This window comes from Microcaecilia unicolor, chromosome 4 (genome assembly GCF_901765095.1).
Source record: "Microcaecilia unicolor chromosome 4, aMicUni1.1, whole genome shotgun sequence".
Lineage (NCBI taxonomy): Eukaryota > Metazoa > Chordata > Amphibia > Gymnophiona > Siphonopidae > Microcaecilia > Microcaecilia unicolor.
In genome coordinates this window covers 364,221,447-364,244,995 of record NC_044034.1, presented here as the reverse complement: position 1 = coordinate 364,244,995, position 23,549 = coordinate 364,221,447, and the positions used below count along the sequence as shown (strand labels likewise).

The 23,549-nt window shown below is 46.2% G+C and overlaps 1 protein-coding gene across 4 annotated transcripts in view; it reads right to left on the bottom strand.

Annotated features, from left to right (window-relative positions):
• Window positions 1–23,549, bottom strand: part of DDX3X (DEAD-box helicase 3 X-linked) — a 118,271-nt gene that overhangs the window by 38,884 nt on the left and 55,838 nt on the right. For all 4 annotated transcript variants that reach the window (XM_030202342.1, XM_030202345.1, XM_030202343.1 and 1 more), the window contains 10 exons: window positions 22,787–22,891; window positions 22,014–22,137; window positions 20,767–20,913; window positions 20,592–20,691; window positions 20,333–20,468; window positions 19,518–19,603; window positions 4,352–4,450; window positions 3,972–4,132; window positions 3,483–3,627; window positions 3,258–3,402 (listed from right to left, as the gene is read on the bottom strand). In XM_030202342.1, coding sequence (XP_030058202.1) covers window positions 3,258–3,402; window positions 3,483–3,627; window positions 3,972–4,132; window positions 4,352–4,450; window positions 19,518–19,603; window positions 20,333–20,468; window positions 20,592–20,691; window positions 20,767–20,913; window positions 22,014–22,137; window positions 22,787–22,891 — 1,248 coding nt within the window. The remainder of the gene's footprint in view (window positions 1–3,257; window positions 3,403–3,482; window positions 3,628–3,971; window positions 4,133–4,351; window positions 4,451–19,517; window positions 19,604–20,332; window positions 20,469–20,591; window positions 20,692–20,766; window positions 20,914–22,013; window positions 22,138–22,786; window positions 22,892–23,549) is intronic.

Below are 23,549 nucleotides of genomic sequence, written 5' to 3'. Positions count from 1 at the left end.
CTTCTGTCCTTAACATCCTGAAGAGCCGTTCCGCCATCCAAGGGGACCGTATTACGTTTGGTAACCGCCAACACCACTGCATCCACTACCGGCACCTTAAGCATAGCCCTATCCTCTTCTGGAATCTGATAGAGACGAGACATAGATCTAGTCAGACAAAAAGCCGCATCTGGAATCTCCCATTGCGCTTTAATAACATCCCAAATGTCCTGATGCATGGGAAAAGTTTTGGCTGCGGATCTAGACCCCTTAATCAAGAAGTCTACCTTACGGGTTTGAGCAACTGGCGGAAGATCATCAAAGTTCAAAGTAGAGGAGACCATAGAAATGAGCTCCTGCAAGTCATCCTTATGAAAGATTCTAGCCACTGAAGGATCATCCCCCTGGGCAAAAGATGCAGCCTCAGGATCTGTAGAGGAGAGATTAGGATCATTCCAGATATTTTCTTCCATCTCCTCCTCCAACCAAAAATCTAATTGCAAATCACCTTCTCTAGGCTTCTTAGCAGGGGGAACAGCTTTTTGAATTTCCCCTGAGACCCCTGCTCCTGAGCCACCCTTCTGCATAAGAAAAGCCTGGTACATCTGGAGAACAAACTCAGGAGGAAATCCCCCTGAGTGGTTCCCGACTGCACCAAAGCTTCTGAAATAGGATCTCCTGCATTATCAGTCCGAGAATCAGAGTGCTGATGCGACGGCGGAGCAACATTCAAAATGGCCGCCGTCCGCGACACTTTCGTTGTGCCGGCCTGTGGAGGCGCGCCTGACCCCTCTGCAACCGCTGAAGCAGACCACGACGGCAAAGAAGCAGCAGCGTTGGAACTAGTAGTGGTAATCGGAGGAAGAGCCGGCCCGGAAGCAACGTCTAGTGCTGTACAAAACTTACACACGCCGGAGGGAGAGGGACCCGAGACACCCGAGTATAACACCCCTGAGGCTGACAAACAAAACAAAAAAAGGTTAACAAATAAGCCTCTAGAAAATCCTTGTGGCACAGAATAAACACAGAGCAAATAGAAAAAATTCTATAACCTTAGCAAGAGAGTCTAATGGGCTCACTTCCTACCTGCTAGGAGAATGAGAAAATACTGGGGCTAGGGTCATGTGACCAGGGCTCCTATTGGCTCGCTAGAGTCAGAGTTTTTTTTCTCGGTCTCCAACCTGCTGGAAGGCGAGCACAACCCATCAGTCCAATCCTGGGCCGGTCCGGAGGGATGCTAAGGAAAATTAGTTATCCAATTCCCAGATCTATCCCATCTACCAGCAGGTGGAGAGAGCACCAGAGCTGTCATATCACCTACCATCAATGGGCTGTAAACAACCCCCCATCCTGGTTGTCTAGTGGCTCTCACCCCCCCCCCCCAAGTACCTCCCATGTGATGTGTAGCACTCCCTCCTCTGGCAGCGTTTCCCTACCATACAAGGAGTTACATAGTAACAAGGAGTTACATAGTAACATATACATAGTAGATGACGGCAGAAAAATACCTGCACGGTCCATCCAGTCTGCCCAACAAGATAAACTCATATGTGCTACTTTTTATGTATACCTTACCTTGATTTGTACCTGTCCTTTTCAGGGCACAGACAGTATAAGTCTGCCCAGCACTATCCCCGCCTCCCACCACTGGCTCTGGTACAGACTGTATAAGTCTGCCCAGCACTATCCCCGCCTCCCACCACTGGCTCTGGCACAGACTGTATAAGTCTGCCCAGCACCATCCCCGCCTCCTGCCACCGGCTCTGCCACCCAATCTCGGCTAAGCTCCTTAGGATCCATTCCTTCTGAAAAGGATTCCTTTATGTTTATCCCACGCATGTTTGAATGCTAATATCCCCTGATTAGGGTTCAGTGCAGCATTAGTGGAACAGTTTTATAAGTAGGACATTGGGTGAATACATTCTATTGGCTGGCTATAATGTTATCATCTTAAATTTGAAATTTAAGAGTGATTATATAGCTATCGTCTTAAATTTGAAATTTAAGAGTGATTATATAGCAATCTTTGAGAAGGTGGTTTTTAGCTTCTTTCGGAAGCTGAGGTAGTTATTCTCTACTTTGATGGCCAGAGGAAGCGAGCTCCATAATGCAATCCCTGCCACTAAGAGCGAGTTAAAGACCTTCTGAGAGCGGATTCCCCTGTGAAATGGTGGTGCTAGGATCAATTGTTCTTTTAGTCTGTTGGACTGAACAATGCATACAGCAGAGACTGAACTCCAGGGCCAAGCAGAGCTCAGGACACCAACTTTTGAAAGTATCTGGCCAATGGTATTGCAGCCTGCCTTCCCACAAGCTTAAAATGGAAAAAAAACAGCTTTAAAACAAAACGCCATCTGGTTAAGAGAAACACACTTCATGAAAACATTTACAATTCACAGGCTTGAAACCCCACTGTTTCGCCACCGCACCCCAGATTGAGAGACATGGAAAAGGGTACTTAGGACTTGTCCTCTGGCAATCACTGGCCCTTATTTGACAAGATCTTTAACAATCTTCGCCAAAAGAGCAGCCGACCCAGAAAGGGCAGCCATGCAAGCCTTGATTTGGAGGCTGAGGCTGCAGCCCAATGCCAAACCAAAGCCAGCACTTAGCTTTGACCACCAAGGCAGAGGCTCTAAGGAAATCATACAGAAAGTCAGCCAAATAAGCCAACCCAGACGCCAAGGACAGCAAAGACTGGACCATGTCCTCAGCAAAAGGTACATTCTGGTCCCAACTCAAGCAAGACTGTGCTGCATAGAAGCCACACACAGTGGCCTGCAAATATAGAGACATCGAAGGCCAACTTTAAGGAGGCTTCCAATTTACGATACTGAACATCCTTGGAGAGCAGTCCTTTTCACAGGCAGCAATCTTGGAGACACCCTAGTGAGTCCACCTTGGGCAGCTGCAAGGAGTCCAATTCCTCAAACGGAAAATGATACAGCTGAGACATAGCTGGCCATCCCTATAAGCCTACATCCAGGGTGTCCCAAAGTCCAAAAATGGATACTGCTCAACCCCCAAGCTCAACTAAGCCTTCGAGGCAGGCCAAGAACCAGCACCAGAGTAGCACAGGCTGCTATACAGGGAGCTATATGGCAGCGCTCTGGCATTCTCTATCGCCACCTTCTGGTAGATAAGCATAAACCCACACACATCTGGATTGATCTGCAGGATGACAGGGGAGCTTAGTTCTATACATAGTAAATCACACCTGTGTGTCATCAGCATTGGTCACAAGCCTGTTGTACCAAATCTGTTTAGTCAAATCATACCTGTAGCATTCAGCAGGTCAAGCAGAAATGAGCGCTTGTCCAACTCTTCCACCCAGACTACTTTCTGGGTGATGTTCTCAGAAGTAGAGCCAACTCTACCAACTGCTAAGAAGATGTACTCATCCAGGAAGTCACGAGCAAGTATCTGGGAAGATACAGAAAGTTTCCAGTGTATTTCTTAGAAAGGGTAGGGGAAAATGCTTTCTTTAGGTGGATACTTCATACCTGGATTTCCTTGGGGAAAGTGGCACTGAACATCATGGTGTGGCGTACACCCTTTGGTGGCATTGTGTCCTGCTCAACTATACGTCGAATTTGAGGCTCAAATCCCATATCAAGCATACGATCTGCTTCATCCAAAACCAGGTACCTGAAATAGTGAGAAATACTTTTAATAAGTAGTCCTTAAACATTCAAATGAATATGTGAAAGTTATAGCTGAGCTTTAGCTCTCAAGCAGCTGCGATATCAGATGAGCTAAATATGTTACATACTATAATTTCTATTAAACACCAAGAGAGCCACTAGGTCAGACAATGTAAAGAGTAGATGTTTCTAATGGCAGTCATATTTGACTCAGATGCTATTGAGATAAGCAAACCCATATTACCTATACTATGAAATTAACTTCCAAACAGGGAAAATGAAATTTAATCAAGGGATCAATTGTACATAAATTCTGAAGATTTTAAAATGTCAGAATGGACAACATACTTGCAGAAGTCTAATCCAATCTTTCCCCTCTCCATCATGTCAACTAGACGCCCAGGAGTTGCTACAAGCAGGTGACATCCACGTTCTAAATCCCGGATCTGTTGACCAATGTCAGCACCACCGTAGACCACACATGGACGAACCCTGGAACGGTATGCAAACTGCAAACAGGAATGGAAAGCTTTAGAGCATATCCTTTGCACATGCTTGATAAGCATTGCAGAATTCATAAGCGGTGAACAAACAGCTCCCAACAGTATGAGCATAACACCCAGGCAGAATTCCTAGAGAACATTTCAAAAGTAAGTCTGCATGACTAAATAACAACCAGCCACTATTAGTTTTCCAATTCATATGCAAGGTCTTAAGACAGTACATACCTTCCTGGCCTCTTCGTAGATCTGGACTGCCAGCTCTCTAGTTGGAGCCAAAACTAAGGAGATTGGATATTGTTTGCGTCTACCATACCTTCCATTTTCCTATTAAAAAAAATTTTGTTTTAAGTATACTAGAAGTGCTGCTCAAAGCACATACAAGTGTGATACAGCTTTTGCTAGAAAATATGTAAAGATCAGAATTTAACAGAAAAATTTACAAGTATATCAGTGGCTCTTTCTTTTAACAAGCATTCTACATGCTACCCAAAATCCACAAACCTGGAAACCCTGGCAGACCAATCATATCAGGTATTGGCACACTCACGGAGGAAATATCTGGATTCATAGAGGGAATTCTGAAACCTCTCGTATACAAAACTAACAGCTTCATACAAGACACCACAGACTTTCTGAATAAATTGAAAAATATGGTGAAATTAGGCCTTACCTGCTAATTTTCTTTCCTCTAGACCCTCCAGACCGGTCAAGACGCTTGGGTTATGCATGCCTACCAGCAGAGGGAGACTGAGAACACTAACTTCAAACTGAGTACATATAACCTGTGCTAGCCCTCTATCTCCAGTATACACTTAGCAAAGCAGAGAAACAAATCCCTGGAACAGTACTCTGAAACTAATAAAACCCCTGTACCTGGAAAACTAATAAACACCAACAGTGTGCTTAAACAGATGAAACGCCCAGGCGTCCCACTCTGCAGAATATTAGAGTCAAAGAAAGTTCTCCGACCATACTGAATATAAAATGAACAGACATAGCAGAACATGGCTCAAAATACTTCTGATAATTGACACGGCTGAAAAATACTTCTGATAAGAGACAGGGCGGGCTCTTGACCGGTCTGGAGGGTCTAGAGGAAAGAAAATTAGCAGGTAAGGCCTAATTTCACCTTCCTCAGCAACCCTCCAGACCGGTCAAGACGCTTGGGAAGTACCAAAGCAGTAGACACATTAAGGGTGGGACCCACGAAAAGCAGAAGACAACACAGCCGCTCCAAACCGAGCATCCTCTTTTGCCTGCACATCAATCCTATAATGCTTTACAAAAGAATGAATGGACGACCACGCCGCCGCCTTACAAATGTCCTGCGGAGGAATAAAACTACTTTCCGCCCAAGAGGCGGCTACCCCCCGAGTCGAGTGTGCCTTCAGTACCGAGGGAACTGCCCGACGCTTCAACAAATACGCCGAGGCAATAGTCTCCTTCAACCATCTAGCCAGAGTAGCCTTGGAAGCCGCTTCCCCCTTTCTGGGACCTCCAAACAAAATGAACAAACGATCCGACGCTCGGAAGTCCTGCGTTCTGCTCAAATACGACCGCAAAATGCGTCGAACATCCAACTTAGCCAAACGACGTTGAGAGAGATCACCAGACCTATCCCCCAACACTGGTAACGAGATCACCTGATTTACATGAAAGGAGGATACCACCTTAGGAACAAACGAAGGAACTGTCCGCAAAGTCACTTTCTCCTTAGCCAAGGAGAGAAAAGGCTCTCTACAAGACAAAGCCTGAAGCTCCGAAATTCTACGCGCCGAAGTAATGGCCACCAGAAACACTGTCTTTAAAGTAAGATCTTTACACGAGATGGAAGCCAACGGCTCAAACGGAGGGCCTACCAGAGCCTCCAAGACCAAATTCAAATCCCAAGGCGGAACCGTCGGCCGACGGGGCGGACGAAGCAACTTGACAGCTTTCAAGGACCGTCCCACGTCCGGCGAAGCCGCCAAGGAAAACCCCTGAATCTTTCCACGGAAACAAGACAACGCTGAAACCTGCACTTTCAGGGAAGAGAGCGAGAGCCCCCTGTCAAGACCGTCCTGCAGGAACTCCAAAACTTCCGCGACCGAAACCCGTAGAGGAACATAATCCCGCTCTTGACACCAGTTCTCAAAAATGCGCCACACCCGCACATAAGCCAAAGAAGTAGACCTCTTACGAGAGCGCAACATGGTATCAATTACCCTGGCCGAAAAACCTTTCTTCCTTAATCTGAGCCTCTCAAGAGCCAGGCCGTAAGCGAGAATGGAGCAGGGTCGGCCATCTCGATCGGGCCCTGAACCAATCTCACCCTGGGCCCCAACGGAATCGGCGCCTGCACTAATAACCGAACCAGGTCTCCGTACCACGGACGACGAGGCCAATTGGGCGCAATCAGAACCACTAGACCTGCATGGCGCCCGATCCGCTGCACCACGCGGCCCACCAGCGGCCACGGCGGAAATACATAGAGCAACTGTTGAGTCGGCCACGGGAGCACTAACGCATCGATGCCCTCGGCCCGAGGATCTCTTCGACGACTGAAGAAGCGAGCGACCTGAGCATTGTCGGCCGATGCCATGAGATCCAGCACCGGCCGACCCCATTCCAACACCAGACGATTGAACACTTGAGGGATGGAGGGACCACTCCCCGGGGTCTAACGTGTGCCTGCTTAGAAAATCCGCGCTCACGTTGTCCACCCCTGCCACGTGGCCCGCCGAGAGACCCTGAAGATGAGCTTCTGCCCACAACATTAACTCCGCCGCCTCCACAGCTAACGCTTGGCTCTTCGTTCCCCCCTGCCGATTTACATATGCGACGGCCGTGGCATTGTCGGAAAGAACCCCGACTGCCTTGCCTTCTAACAGGCTGTGAAAGGCCCGAAGAGCCAACCGAATTGCTCGAGTCTCCAGGCGATTGATGGACCAAGATGCTTCCTCCAACGTCCAACGTCCCTGGGCTACCTGACCCAGGCAATGCGCTCCCCAGCCCGAGAGACTCGCATCCGTGGTCAGCACCGTCCAATTGGGAGCGTCCAGCGGCATACCCTTCGCTAGATTCGGAGAGTGGAGCCACCAGCGAAGGCTGCGACGGGCAACCCCCGACAGAGGGAAACTCTCCTCCAGGTCCTGGGACTGAGGGGACCAACGAGACAACAAAGCTCTCTGTAATTCTCTCATATGGGCCCTGGCCCAAGGAACCACCTCTATTGTTGCTGCCATCAGCCCTAACACCTGAAGATACGCCCGAGCCGAAGGCGCTCTCTGCGCTCGGAGCCGACGGATCTGTCCCTGCAGCTTGGAGATGCGAGGAGCTGTCAAAAACACCCGGCCCTTCTTCGTGTCGAAGCGAACTCCCAGATACTCCAGGGACTGGGAAGGCACCAGGTGACACTTTGCCAGATTGACCACCCAACCGAGCGACTGCAAGAAGGCCACCACACGGCCGGTGGCCTCCTCGCTCTCTGACCTTGATTTGGCCCGAATCAACCAGTCGTCCAGATACGGATGAACCAAAATTCCCTGCAAGCGCAGCGCCGCTGCCACCACCACCATCACCTTGGAGAAGGTGCGAGGCGCCGTCGCCAGGCCGAAAGGAAGCGCACAAAACTGAAAATGTCTCCCTAAGACCACAAAGCGAAGAAAACGCTGATGCGCCTCTAGAATGGGAATGTGTAAGTATGCCTCTGTCAGGTCTAGCGACGTCAGAAACTCTCCTTCTTGCACCGCTACAATAACTGAGCGCAATGTCTCCATCCGAAAGGAGGGAACCTTTAGAGCTGCATTGACCTTCTTGAGGTCTAAAATGGGCCGGAAGGCACCCTCTTCCTTCTTGGGCACCACGAAGTAAATGGAATAACAGCCCGTACCTCTTTCTAACCTGGGAACAAGTACCACCGCCCCTAAACCGATTAGACGCGACAGAGTGGTCTGTACTGCTCTTGCCTTGTATCTTGAATGACAGGGAGACACGAGAAAGAAATCGGAGAGGGGACTGTCGAATTCTAGGGCGTACCCGTCTCGCACTATCTGCAGGACCCACTGGTCTGACGTGATCTGGACCCACCTCTGGTAAAACAAGCGCAAGCGAGCCCCCACGCGAACCAGAGGCTGGGTCCCCAAACCATCATTGAGACACACGGGACGTACCGGACGCTCCCGAGGAGGAGCCTCGCCCCCCGCGACGGCCACCTCGAAAGGGCTGGGTTCTCTGGAAAAACCGACCCCTAGTCCCCCCAGAATACCTACCGGGCCGATAACGCCAAGCTTCCTGAAAACGCCCCCGCCCTGCTGCCCCCTTAGACACCTTGGGATGAAGCTCAGGAAGCCGAGGGGCCTTAGCATCACCAAGACCCTTCACCAACTTATCCAATTCCTCCCCGAAAAGCAGAGAGCCCCTAAAAGGGAGGGAACAAAGTTTAGTCTTGGAGGCGGCATCGGCCACCCAGCCCCGCAACCACAGGGCCCGCCTAGCCGCCACCGCAAAGGTCATGTTCTTAGCAGAGGCCCTCAACAAATCGTACAGCGCATCCGCCAAGAACGACGACCCCATCTCCAACTTGGCCAGATCTTGAACAAGAGAAGCCCTATCAGCCTGCGGGCTATCCAGGAGCCTCTCAGCCCAGCGAAAACACGCCCGAGCCACCAGACCTCCACAAACCGACGCTTGCAGCGCCAAGGCAGACAGATCAAAACTCCGCTTTAGGAAGGTCTCCAATTTCCTATCCTGAGGGTCCCGCAACGCGGCCCCCCCATCCACTGGAATAGCAGTAGCCTTAGTCACTGCCGTCACCACGGCATCCACCGTCGGGGGCCTGAGAGACTCTCTGTCCTCCTGAGGAATAGGATAGAGCTTGGTCATAGCCCGAGCCACCTTACACTGAGCCTCCGGCGAATGCCACTCCTGCGTGATCATATCTCTCAAGTCCGCATTCATAGGGAAAGAACGAGAGACCCGCCTGATCCCCTTAACCAAAGGATCCACCTGCTTCCCATCCCCAATGGGAGCCACCGCAGGATCAAACCTTAAAGTGGCGGACACCTGCTCAATGAGTTCAGATAATTCATCCCTGTGAAAAATCCTAACCACAGAGGGGTCTTCCCCAGGCAAGGACAGGTCCCCATCCTGCCCTGCAACCGACCCCTCCTCCTCTTCCAGGGGGCTAAAATCACCCTCAGAATCCGGAGGAGAAAAGACCTCTGCATCTTCAGAGCACTCCACTCGTGGTCTTTTAGCGGTAGCCCCCCCCAATCTTGGAGTAAGGGACTCCGCACCCGATGGGCCCGCCTTCCAAGCCTGAAACAAACTCCAAACAAACTCTGGAGGGAACCCCATGCTGCCCGAGGCCTCCCCCCCAGCGGGACTCGAAATCGGGAGAGACTGAGGCCCCACGACCGCCTCAGCGCCCGAAAGACCCGAATCCAAGATGGCGGCGGTTCCCGCCAAAATCGGGACCGCCGCTGCAGCGCCAAACTGAGCCGCACAAACCTCCTGCGAACCCGCAGAAGGAACCTCCGCTGCTAACACCGGTGGCGCGAGGGATAGGGCCTTGGGCTCTCCACAAAACCGGCAGGGACCGCCAGCCGAGTCAACACCCCGACGCGCGCACAGCCGGCAACGAAGCAACTTCCCCGACATACTCGCGCCTCAGAAAACAGCTGATCCCAACAACCGGCGAAAACAAAAGAAAGGAAACAACACTCACCGGCGCCTAATTACTGGCTCAGCTCTCCCAGACCGGCTGAACAACTCCGGAGACACCGGAGTGCAGCTATCCACACGAGGTGTTTTTTTTTTTTTAAACTTTGAGCCCTGCTGCTATAATCTGAAGGCACTCAAGGCTGCAGGATTAACACTGCAGCCGAGGCACAACGCTGCCCAAAACGGGAGAGCCAGTCGGGGGGAGGGACCCGGCCACCCGGGTGTGACACCCCAGAGGGGACAATGGCAGGCCCCACCGGACCTACCAACCCCTTACACACCACAGAGTTCCAGGCACAGGGATTAACTGTTCTTTCACCAACTTATCCCCAGAAAATAACTGAAAAATTAACTAGTCTCACAAACGGAACCTAAATCCTACCAGACCGGACAAGCTGCATGTCTACCCTCTGCTGAGACTGAGAAAATACTGGAGATAGAGGGCTAGCACAGGTTATATGTACTCAGTTTGAAGTTAGTGTTCTCAGTCTCCCTCTGCTGGTAGGCATGCATAACCCAAGCGTCTTGACCGGTCTGGAGGGTTGCTGAGGAACAAGCAATTACCAAACACCCTTCTGGTCACGATGTATGTAGAATCACTATACAGCAACATTCCACATGCGGATGGCATAGCTGCATGTGGGAGACTCCTAAAAATATCCACACTGAACCATCAATACTCACCAGAAACTTACAAAATTAATCAAATTTATTTTAACTCAACCACTTCTGCTTTAACAATGATATCTATCTATATACAAATAATGGGCACTGCGATGGGCACCAGGACAATATGCAAACCTTTTTATGGCTGAGCTGGAAGAGATTTCTGAATACATGCCAGACCAAACCTATAAAATACTGCCGGTACATCGATGACTTATGATTTGGACGGAAGGGGAAGAAACAAACAATTTTACTATTCCTTCAATACATACCATCAGATTCAAAATGGACTACTCCCCAGAAAAAGTCAAATTTTTTTTGGACACCACAGTCTCAATGATGGCTGTATACAAACATCTATATAAAAGAAACCCACAGACAGATGCAGCTACCTCCACAACTCCAGCTTCCATCCTTCACATACAAAAAGATCCATTGTTTACAGCCAAGCCACAAGATACCACCATATCTGCTCGGACCCAGGGGATAGAGACAGACACCTTGAAACCCTGACTGCATCCTTCAAACAGAAAGGCTACAACCCCAAAATAATCTCCAAGAATATTGCCTCCTCCCTCAAAACACCCAGGGAAAATCTGCTACAGTACAAAGAAAACAAAAGCCAGACAGAATCCCCCTTGTAGTGACATACAACCCAGAGCTGGAGAAACTGAGGAAAATCATAAGAGACCTACAGCCTCTACTCCAGTAAGATGAATTACTAAAAAAAAAGAGATATATTCCCATCACCACCAGTACTGGCCTTCCGACAGCCACCCAACTTAAAACACAAGCTAATCAGACGTAAACTCGCAACACAGACTGAAAAGGAAAAGGGCACATTTCCCTGTAATATATCCAACTGCAAGCTATGCCAAAACATTTCACAGGACCCCACAGTCATTCACAAAGGAAAAATATTCAACATAAAGGAATCTTTCACATGCTCATCTTCCAATGTGGTATATATCATTCAGTGTAAAAAATGTAACGAAGGATGCTATATTGGAGAAACAGGCCAGATGCTTAAGACAAGATTTAATCTGCACAGACATCAAATGAAGATAGCTGGTGCAAGTCAGGTTCCCACCCCGGTGGGCCAGCATTTTACAAGACCAGGACACTGCACCAGTGATTTCATAGTAAGGATCTTGAAAGGTAACTTTAAAACAATACAGGAACGCAAGACCTTTGAAGTCAGAATGACAATATTTTGACACCCAACAGACAGGACTTAACAAGGATCTGGGTTTTCTAGCCCATTATAAACCATAAAATTGTATTTCTCTGTTTATCACCCTCCTCTCACCTGTCCACACCCATCCTGTTAGAATATCAATGAAATGCTTTGATGTCCCCATGCATACCCTCCTACCCACCCCCACCCTGTCAAAATAATGCTTGGACTTCTCTTATATATACTGCTACCACATTTGCTTATTTCCGATCTGACGAAGGGCAACCTTCGAAAGCTAATCAAGAAATGTATTACGTTATGTCCAATAAAAAAAAGTCTCATTTTCTTTTCCATGTTTTATTTTGATTTCTATTGATAACCTTAACAGTGGACTAAAACGGCTACCACACCTCTCTACTTTTAACAAGCAGGAATTAATGCTTTCAAGATCTATACCAAGACAGACAAGTGACAGTGCCTACTCCTTGAAGCCTATAATCTAAGCAAGATGGGGACAGGACAAACCGAGGATAATGATTCGATAGTGGATGCCTATCCTGAATCATGCCGGGCTGTAACAAGATCTCTGATACAACAGGCCAGGGGGTTCTCAACTCAGTCCTCAGGACACATCTAGCCAGTCAGGTTTTCAGGATAGTCACAATGAATGTGACAAGAGACGTCATTTGTGCAAACGTATCTCATGCATATTCATTGCAAATAACCTGAAAACCATACTGGCTAGGTGTCTCAAGGACTGGGTTAAGAACCCCTGGTTTTTGTGTAAGAATGTGTACAGTGCCTTGCAAAGTCTCCACACCACTGATACATCTCAAATTTCTGCTTGAAAGAAACATTTTTTTTCTAAGAGCTCCATCTAAGTACAAATCAGAATCCTAAGCAATTTAAATATTCCTAAAATAATGGCTCAAGTTCTATGAAACAAAAAGGTCTCAAATGTCATAAGTGGAGCTACTAAATACAAAATGGGGAGAGGCTGTAAGAAAACTCCAGTGTGAGGATGTTATAATGCTCTCCAGGCATTATACAGAGACCAAACTCAGGGGAGAAGCCAGGACCCCCCCCCCCCCCCCCCCCGAAGCCCCAACAACACTTCCCACAGTTTCCGCGACGGATCCCCCTCGCTCCCGAGGTGGCAGGTCCATCGCGTGATCTGCGACTGAACTAGTCACGCTTCCCACCACACACGGGTCCCCTGGCGCCGGTACGGAATGCGTGGCCAAAAGGGCTGCGCTTCCTGCCAAAAATGGCTCCATCGAGGCCGACCCAGGACACGCAGCCAAAATGGCAGTGTTTCCCGCCAAAACCGGCCCCGCAGTTGGCCCGGAATGTGCGGTCAAATTGGCGCCCAACACCTCCACCAACTCAGGGGAAAGCAAGGGGAGCAAGAGCGTTGACAACGTAGGCTCCCCACACAGGAGAAATTAGACCTTACCTGCTAATTTGCTTTCCTTTAATCCCTCCGGACCGGCCCAGGATTGGACTGATAGGTTGTGCTCGCCTTCCAGCAGGTTGGAGACTGAGAAAAAACTCTGACTCTAGCGAGCCAATAGGAGCCCTGGTCACGTGACCCTAGCCTCAGTATTTGAATAACAAAGCACCAAGAAGAAGAACAAGACATTCTGTGCCCCAAGGAATTCTAGCAACCAGGGAGCACTATTGAGAACGTGCTCTAATAAAGGCTCACCGACAACTCTCACCAGAGCAGCGGTATGGCCTCACTGTACTGGCTCACCACGTACCCTTACCAGAGCAGCGGTATGGCCTCACTGTAATGGCTCACCACGTACCCTTACCAGAGCAGCGGTATGGCCTTATCTTAATGGCTCACCGACTACCCTCACCAGAGCAACGGTATGGCCTCACTGTAATGGCTCACCACGTACCCTTACCAGGGCAGCGGTATGGCCTCACTGTAATGGCTCACCACGTACCCTTACCAGAGCAGCGGTATGGCTTCACTATAATGGCTCACCACGTACCCTTACCAGAGCAGCGGTATGGCCTCACCGTAATGGCTCACCACATACCCTTACCAGAGCAGCGGTATGGCCATAACAGAAGATCAATGTTTGTCTTTTTTTTTTTATATTTGTCTAACTAGCAAAAAACTGCTCTGCAAACAGAACATACAAACCTAGACAGAAAACTGGAACAGGGAGGGGCCTGGGCCGGTCCGGAGGGATTAAAGGAAAGCAAATTAGCAGGTAAGGTCTAATTTCTCCTTCCTTAGCATCCCTCCGGACCAGCCCAGGATTGGACTGATGGGACGTAACAAAGCAGTAGTTCTATGGGTGGAACCCCAGCAAGCCCGCAGTGAGTACCCGCGATGCAAAGACCGCCTCCTGCCAACAATGAACATCAAGTCTGTAATGTGTAGAAAAAGAATGGATAGAGAACCAAGTCGCCGCCTTACAAATCTCTGCAGGAGGCACCAAGGAATACTCCGCGCACAACGCTGCCTGCGCTCTAGTAGAATGAGCATAAATAACCTCCAGGACTGCCTTGCTTGCCAAGAGGTAGGCTGAAGCTATCATCTCTTTAATCCACCTAGATAACATAGGCTTAAAAGCTGACAAACTCTTACAGTGACCAGCAAAAAGCCAAAGACAATCCGAGTGGCGAAAAACCTCAGTGATTGCGAGATATCGTTTAAGCACTCTCTTACCATCCAAAGTACACAATTTCTTCTGCTCGTGCGTACCTGAGACCAATCCCAGAACAGGAAGAAAACCGACTGGGACAGATGAAACCGAGAGAGAACCTTAGGCAAAAAAGAAGGAACCGGATGAAGGACCACTTGCTCTTTAGAAAACTGTAGAAATGGAGGCCTGCAGGAAAAAACTTGCAACTCCGAAACTCTCCTAGCGGACGCAATAGCCACCAAAAAAACTGTCTTTAGGGTTAAGTCCTTCAGAAAACAAGTTTGCAATGGTTCAAACAGAGGCCCCGTGAGAGCTGAAAACACCAGATTAAGGTCCCAACATGGAAAGATCGATCTGACCGGTGGCCGAAGGCTAACTCCTTTTAAGAAACAGGCGACCTCGGGAAGACTAGCCACCGACTTACCCCGAATCCGACCTCTGAAACCGGACAGAGCCGCAGTCTGCATTTTAAGTGAAGAAAGAGACAGTCCTTCATCAAATCCTCGCTGCAGAAAAACATCTGAGCCATGGAAACTTGAAAAGGAGCAATCTCATCATCTGCACATCAAGTCTCAAAAATTCTGCAGGTGCGAAAAATAGCTGAGAGAGGTGGAGCGACGACGAGACCGAAGCATGGTGGAAATTAAAAAAAAAAAAACCCCTGTGAGCTAAACGGGCTCGTTCAAGAATCAAGTCGTAAGACAAAATCGAGCCAGGGAAAGCCGGCCCTTGAATCAGCAAGGACTTGTATAGCGGAAGTCGAAGAGAAGACATCACCTTCAGCCGCTGCAGACTCGCATATCAAGAGCGTCAAGGGTAATCTGGGAGCACCAGAATTACTAGCTTCCCATGTTCCCATCTTCTGAAGGAGATGACCTAATAGAGGCTACGCAGGAAGCACGCAAAGAAATTCGGAGGACCCCCGCCGCAAGAGGACGTCTACCCCTTCTGCTGTTGCCTCTCTTCAGCAACTGAAAAAAAATGGAGGAACTTTGAGTTGAGTCTGTAAGCAAACAGAAGGAAAACTGGAGTGCCCCAATGACGTACTAGCAACTAAAACGCTCGATTGCTGAGAGCCCATTCGCCTGGATAGAGTGTGCGACGACTGGGAAAGTCCGCTTGAATATTGTCAACTCCTGCAACATGCGAGGCTGATATGGCAGTGAGATGAGCTTCTGCCCATACCAGGAAACTCTCCGCCTCTTGCCAGCAGAGATGGCACCTTGTTACCCTCTGCCGATTGATATAGGCTACAGTCGAGGCGTTGTCCAGAACCACCAGGTTCATAACCGGCAGAAAGGCAAAAGAGCTGAATACTACGCCAGTAAAGAAGAAAGAAAGAGGACATGGATATAGTCAATCTGCAGTTGCATGGCAGCCCATGCAAAATGGGGGAAATTGATATTGTCTTATAACAAGGTCATATCCACTGTTAAATTGTCAGTCCAACCAGAGTTATGCTGGGGTCCAATTTAGTGAACCCCCTTCCCCTAGTGCTCTTCTCAGGCCACAAAGCCACTGGGTACCTCTTACATTTATCCCACGTAAGAGAGAAATAATGAGTTGCCAACTAAAAACCTTGCTAAAAATCCAGGCCTGAATTGTAGTGTTTATATGAATTGCTATTTGTTTACAAGATTTCAAATATGAAATTTTTATAGCAGATTTAACAAGTTCTAAAGCTTTAACCTGCATATCTGTGTGGAAAATTGGCTTCAAAATTGGTTAAATGTGAGGGTTCCATAAGGGATGGGCAGACTCCTCTTAATGTTCTCATAGCACCTACATCTCATTAACCTTCTTGCGCTGTGCGCATTGCCCTGAAAAGTTGTACTTGCAGTAGCAAGGTCAGTGAAACCAAGTGTATGATGATCCACAATGCTTACACTTAATGTAGTAGAAGTAACATTTTTAGAATGTCTCAAATTTTGTGGAGGCATAGGGCATTTTAAATAGAACACTTATAAATGCTACAGGTTTACTAGTTATGTGGATCATTCTTGCCTGGAAATAAGTAGGCTAAAATATAATGCAGCTGACTAGAATGTCTTGTACCAGAGTACATTTTTTTTTCCCCCCGTCGGTCAGCATGCAGAGTTGAAGAGATGTGCAGAATTATACAAGAAAACCGCTTTTAATTTTCATAGATCTAGAAGCCTGGTTGCATAGACAACATTAAGTTGCAGCTATACTGCTCAACAAAATCCCTTTGAGTATTTCAAGCTGAAAAGTGGTACAGAATTTCCCTCAACTGCCTATACCCGATCCAAGGATACTTTTGCTTTTTGAATAAAACAGAATTATGAGTAGCTTGACATTCTGATGAGGGGAGGGGAACAAAAGATGGCTTAAGCTTGAAGTAAAGTTGGAAATGTGCCAACAAATAGTGAATTGCACAAAAGCTGCTGTGTTCAATTGGTTTGCACTGAGTGGTTTATGAAAAGCAGTTTCTGTATTTTCTTTGTATTCAAAGAACTATGAACATGTAAAAAGAGTAGACTAGTATTACCATTAAGACGTTGTAAACAGCTGTTGGAAGTAGCAGTGCTACTCTCCCTTCTGTTCCTAAAGCTTTCCAGTGGGAATGTCCAGTAAAATAATAAACTTGGGGGGGGGGGGGGGGGGGGGGGGGGGGGGGGGGGGGTGGAGGAGGAGAATGGGAGATGTGAGGTTTTGTTAAGATGCATTGAAAAGAAAATAATAAACTCTCCCCTCCTTCCTTGACCAAGTTGTACCTTAGCTTTAAGTTTATAGGAAAAATTAGAAGATTGACACACAGGATAGAAAAATTGTCCACATGTACAGATCTCCATTATTCTAAAATGACTCTCTTTACTACTTTGGTGGGCATGGGCCTGTGAAGTTCCAACAGAAAAAACATTCTTGTACCAGCTTCGTCCCAGTGGTGCTTTAAAACCATGTCAATTTACGCAGGGCTTTCCTGCAAAAAGAAAGCATTTCTTGTAGAAAAAATGCTGAATGTAAAGCTATGCAAAGTATATGGCTTGATATTTTAAGCAAGCACAAAGATGCTTAAACCTATGCCCTAAATATAGGTGAATAGACATGCTTGGAGCTATTATGGCGCTTATGTTGGACGTCTGAAAATGGATATTTAGAGATCCACATTGCATAAACGGCCAGATAACTCTATGAAGCCCGAATGGAAAGAGACGGCCTAGGAGTGCTTTGGGCAGGACTAGGGGAGAAGGAAAAAAAATGGATATCTGTGATAACAGGAAGGCCTGGTACATCCGGAGAACAAACACAGGGGAAAATCCCCCTGCCTGAGTGAGTGACTCCGGAGTGTACCAGAGCTCCTGAATCAGGATCGTCTGGACTTGCAGCCTTGTCTACAGCAGAGCGATCACCCGACTGAAAAAACGGAGGGTGATTGAAAATGGCCACCGTTCGCGCCACTTTTGCTGTCCCCGAGAGCGCGCCTGACACCTCCGCAACAAGCGGAGTAGAGCGGGACAGCGAAGACCTAACAGCTGGCGAAACAGACTTGTGAACCGGAAGAAGCACAGGCCCCGAAGCCACATCGAAAAAATAAACAACAAGAGCCAAATGTAGAAGAGCCAGCGGCGTTAAGTCCGCGACGCCGACAGACAGCAGAGCTCTGGAGCTTTTCAGCGATATCGGGAAAACGCGTGCATGCGCGTCAGCGATTCGCGCCTTTTTTTTTTTTCTTTTTAAACTAAAGCCCCGCTCGTACAACAACCGGCAAGAAAAAGAATAAAAATCTACTATATATTGACAGATGAGAGGCTTAATTCTGCCCTTGAATGACATACAGAACAGCTAATCAGCTACAAGAAAGCACTCACAGAGAACTAAACAGAGCTACCTGCTCCTTAGGTCACTGGGGAAAGCACTGCTTCTCTTCTCTCTCTTTGTATTTATTTATTTATTTAATACTGGCTGCCTCCCCCAAAGGCAATACCCCCTTCTAGCAACAAGGGTAGCCCTTCTTCCCTTTTTCTTTCTTTCTTTTATTTATTTATTTTTTTCAAAGGGAGATGGGGAGGAAAAAAGGGGGAGGGACTCGGGACACCCAAGTTTAACACCCCAGAGGCTGAAATGTAACATTGCTAAATACCTAACAAGCCTCTAAAGAATTCCTCTGGCACAGAATAAAGAGAAAACAGAAAAAGTTATAGACCAACCAAGAGAGACTAACGGGCTCACTTCCTACCTGCTGGGAGACTGAGAAAATACTGAGGCTAGGGTCACGTGACCAGGGCTCCCATTGGCTCGCTAGAGTCAGAGTTTTTTCTCAGTCTCCAACCTGCTGGAAGGCGAGCACAACCCATCAGTCCAATCCTGGGCCGGTCCGGAGGGATGCTAAGGAAATTTACATTGGCTTCACGCAAAACAGACACCTCGCCAGCTTAGACAATGGCCGCGAACACAATAAAAACAAACCGTTGCTTTGTGCTCTGACAGACTAATAGGCAAAACCGCCTAAGGCAAGAACGCCCTTGAAGACATTTTATCTCTGGACTGCCACAAAAATAGCCGCCTTTATTTTATTTATTTATTAAACCTTGTTGCTGATGCCTAAACGCCTCAAGGGTACAGAACGAGGTCTGTAGCAGAGGTCAAGCAGTCCTCCAGAGGAAGAGCACAGGGGGAAGGACCCGGCCACCCGGGTGTGACACCCCACAGGGAATAAGAAGCCCCTTAGGATTTACACCCTGTAATAGAGATCCAAGTGTGGGTTCTCCAACATTTACAACCCAACCTAGAAACCCCAAACGGGCCTACCAGACTGAGTACACCGCACACATCTACCCTCTGCTGAGACTTGAGAAAATACTGTTAGTAGAAGGCCTGCACAGGCTACTTGTAGAAGAAGTTTTAGTGTTGTCTCCCTCTGCTGGTAGGAGTGCATAACCCAAGCATCTTGAACAGTCTGGAGGATTGCTGAGGAATGACAACTTTATTACCCTTGATGTGTTACAGCCTTCAACACAAATTTACAACATTTCAATGACTGTACATTTGAGGTCTTTTCCACCATTTGAATATGACGCATTAGTTACTGAGCTGAAGGACAGACACCCCGATTCCTGAATATCCTGTAGCTCAAATACAGAAACTTGCTACCTCCATTGGATTGACTTAATGATTTCAAAGGACAGAAGGGACAGTAGCAGAATCTAGATATACTTACTTTTGCCATGGTTAAAGCTTCTCCAGGGCCATCTGCATAGATCTGGCTCAAGATTGGCAGAAGAAATGCAGCAGTTTTACCAGAACCTATTAATTGAATTGTGGTATGTTAGTGTGCGTAGCTTTGTTTCTGAAAATAAGAAGTCATGTGCAACTCAAGGTTTTGGCAGGGAATGAGGTAAAATTAATCTCTCCAGACCAGTCCAGACATGAATATTTATTGGGATTAACCACTTTTATGAAGATTCACCCAAAGCAGTGTACAGCGGGTATAGTAACATAAAACTTACAATTTTGTTAACAGCATATAAACATCTACCATTTGCTGGAAATGTTCACTGGTTGTGGGCTGCACAGGATGTTTATAGGCTCAAGTCTGAAGCCAATGGTTCTCATACTTCTGGACTGGTTGTGAGGGATGTCGAGGAGTTTACTATTGAATGCACTGATTCAACATGAAAATCAGTATTAAAGCCTTCCACCTCTCCCATCAAAACTGGATGCCAGGGAAAGCTACCAGCTACCAAACAGTAGAAGTTTAGACATGCTTTGAATAAGACATACTAACACACCCTAGTGAACTTAATTTGTAGAAGTAGCTATTACAACTAACATGCTTCCTTTCAAAACTGGTCAGCTATACGCCACATAATTAACTTGATGGCACTAGTTCATGTTGGTCATTAAGGCAGTACAAACATTAAGTGTATTTGAGTTACTGAATTGCCGTTCACTGCTGCTTTAGTTATTTCACACTGTTCTGATTGAATCTTCAAGGAAAGGAGAGATGCAGTGAAATGCGGGAAGTCAGCCTACCAGTCTGGGCACAAGCCATCAGGTCTCTCTTCTGCTTTATAATAGGGATGGCATGCTTCTGTACTGGAGTAGGACGAGTGTAGCGAGTCAACTCAATATTGCCCATGATTATTTCTCCCATGTCAACATCATGAAACTGGAGAGAGAGCAGGAGGATATTAAATAGTCTGATTTTATGGATGAGCAGATTTTTAATAAAATATTCAAAGTGCAGAACAAAATATTCCTTTCTAGCCACCCTTCCAAATAGGATACATACACTTTCTATGTGAGGAGGGCAGTTGGAGCCCGTTGCTTCAACAGGAATGTCGTCATATTTCTCAAAGTTAATGCCTGTATTCCCTCCGGAGAAGAGCTCTCTGAGAAAAGAAAATAAATCATTTACCTAAAGAAACTCCTTTAAATTACTCTGATTATACCTAAATGTCACTCACTGTTCAATTCTATCATTAGGTGCAAGAGGCTTTGACCAGTCATCTTCATCACATTTGTCTTCAGACCAACGACTGCTTCTACTGAAGCCACCTCTGTCACCACGGCTTCCAAATCCATCCAAGCCATCTCTTCCACGGTCATCAAATCTAGACAAGGCACAAGTCCAATGTGAAGACTGTATACATGCATAATTCATGAAAAGTTTACTACGTTAGTATCACTAACATTGGCTGCATTCAAAAAAAAAAAAAAAAAAAAAAAAGACATTCCCACTAGTAATGCAGCAAAATTAGTGTGTCTGCTGTATTGTCTGTTACTGGACCATAGCTAAAAATGTACAAGTAGGAAATAGAAATTAAAAGAGGGATCTAACTGTTCAGGAAAATGACTGCTTGGCCAATCCAGACACTACAACACTTAAGGTAACGTCAGAAGTCTTGAAATGTACAAAAACGATCTCTACTCCAACTGCAATTCACAGCAAAAATGAGTGCAATCTCCTAAGTCTCGCCTAATAGTACCAACTGTTTAAAATGAACTGCTTCCATGCAGGAATAAGGATTTTACCCACCACCCTTACATTTCAACAATTTATCTGAAGTGCGGTGTAATCTTCCATACTTAAGGCTGCATGAACCAGTGAATGCACCTGTACCTACCTTGAACAATGGCATAAAAGTATGAACACAGTCTTACCTGAAGAGGTGAGGGGTTAGTTTTAGATCTGGGAAACCGGGGTTTGAATAAATTCAGGATACAGGACTAACAGCATTATTAGCCAGGGAAAAGGGCAGTCACCTTACTTGTGTACAAAACACAAGGGGTTTAACATCACATTATAAAAGACCTCTAAAATCTTGATTACTGAAAACTGCATCTAAAACGGTCAACTTCATTTACTTCTGACACTGAAAAGTGCATGACTGCAGCTGAATAAAAATGTAGCTAATGCATATTGTAAAATGGCAGACAAACTAGAAATGTATTCTGCACCTCATCCAGGAGGTCCTTGGTCACAAGTGACATCTGGATTTTAGGCCTTTAAACTGTTGTCCATAGTGACATACCCATAAAGCTGCCTACTTACATCTGTGTGTACCTTTACCTACCAATCCTAAAAATGCTAAACATTTCCAGATCTAAGGTTACACTCTCAAACAGCATGTTAACTAAAATATACAGCAGAAGATTAGCATGAATTAGCCAACCTCTTCCTACTTGTTTACAATTCAAGAAAAAAACCTACCTCCCTCTTGACCCATTGCCACGATCAAAACAGCTGGGCTTTCCACCTCTTTCACTACGAGGGCCAAAACTACTGTAAGCATCTCTGTCTCTACCAGAACTCCATCCATCTCTGTCATACAATCCTGGGAAAAAAAAAAATTAGATGGCAGGACAGTACAGCAAATTGTAATAAGTGAAGTGATAAACTTGGCATGCTGTCCAATCTGACCAAGTGACAAGAATAAAGATATAGCTAAAAAACTAGCAGGGATGTGCATCTGTTACACCAACTTAAGTTACAATACATAATAGATTTAATATGCATCAGAAAAATCCAAACGTGACGTTTTGTGCATATCCATACCTTCCAGGATATACTTGGGTGCCTCTAAATAATCCATAGACTACAATCTAATCAAAATAATGCAGTCAAATTTTTTTCATTAAAGACAAACATAGAATTTCATGTTTTGTTGAACTCTATTGGTTGCCTATAGAGGCAAGGATTCTGTTTAAATTTTCTTCTCTATTTTATATAATATTTTAAGAGGTGAATGTTCCGTTTATATTATAGATCATTTGGAATTTATAACTAAGAGAAAGATCTGGTCATAATTTTTTTATTTTTATTCCTCTAATTAGACATTCAAATTTCATGATAGTACTTGCAGTACAGGCTCCTAGAGCCTGGAATTTTTTCACATTAAAATTAAGCAAATCATCCTAAGAACTTGAAAACTACGCTTTTCAAAGAACTTGAGGTAATTTAAAATCTCTTTGCTAATTCCCAACCTCTGTCATTGCGCCCCGATCCTCTGGTGCCAAAGCCATTCATCCGGCTATCACGGTCATCATGATATCCATTCATGTATCCATTACCTCCACGTCCAGAGTCATCTTCAAAAGAAAATTATGGATTAGTACAAAAATTAAAGTAATTTATGTTTAACAGGAGAGAAAATGAAATACCAGTACTTGCTGGTACCAATGGAACAATCTACATCAAAATATATTCTACCAAATGGAAAAGTGGGGCCACTAAAAACAGAACCCATGAATTCTACTGGACATTAGGCTAACAGAAGAGCTGATTAATCTTTCAAAAAAGGAATATAGCAAAGTTCAACTCCAAGCCAAATTCTCATAAGCCACAATTGTTAACATCTAGTGGCCAGACGGTGCATATATCAGAAAGAGCAATGTCTAGGGCCTTAATTCAGATTTCATGGCATTTCTAAAGTTAAGCAGCAAATGTTTTTATACCCTTCCCCCTCAGTAGGCAGAACTCTGTAGTTTTAGGATAAGCAATTACTGGTATACTGATTATGTACAGAAGACTATACATAATCCCAGCTGGCTAGGCACTGCATAAGCACTATGCTGTGAAAAGGTTGGGAAGGCAGTGCTGGAGGGCAGACCAAGGGCCAAAGACAGCAAGGAAATGTACCATTTAAATTCTAGTATGGTCCTTGAGTTCCTGGAATCCTGACAACCCTTAAAAAGTTCTATATGACTAGAGCTCATTTTCTTAACTAAATCTGTAACTGAACCAATA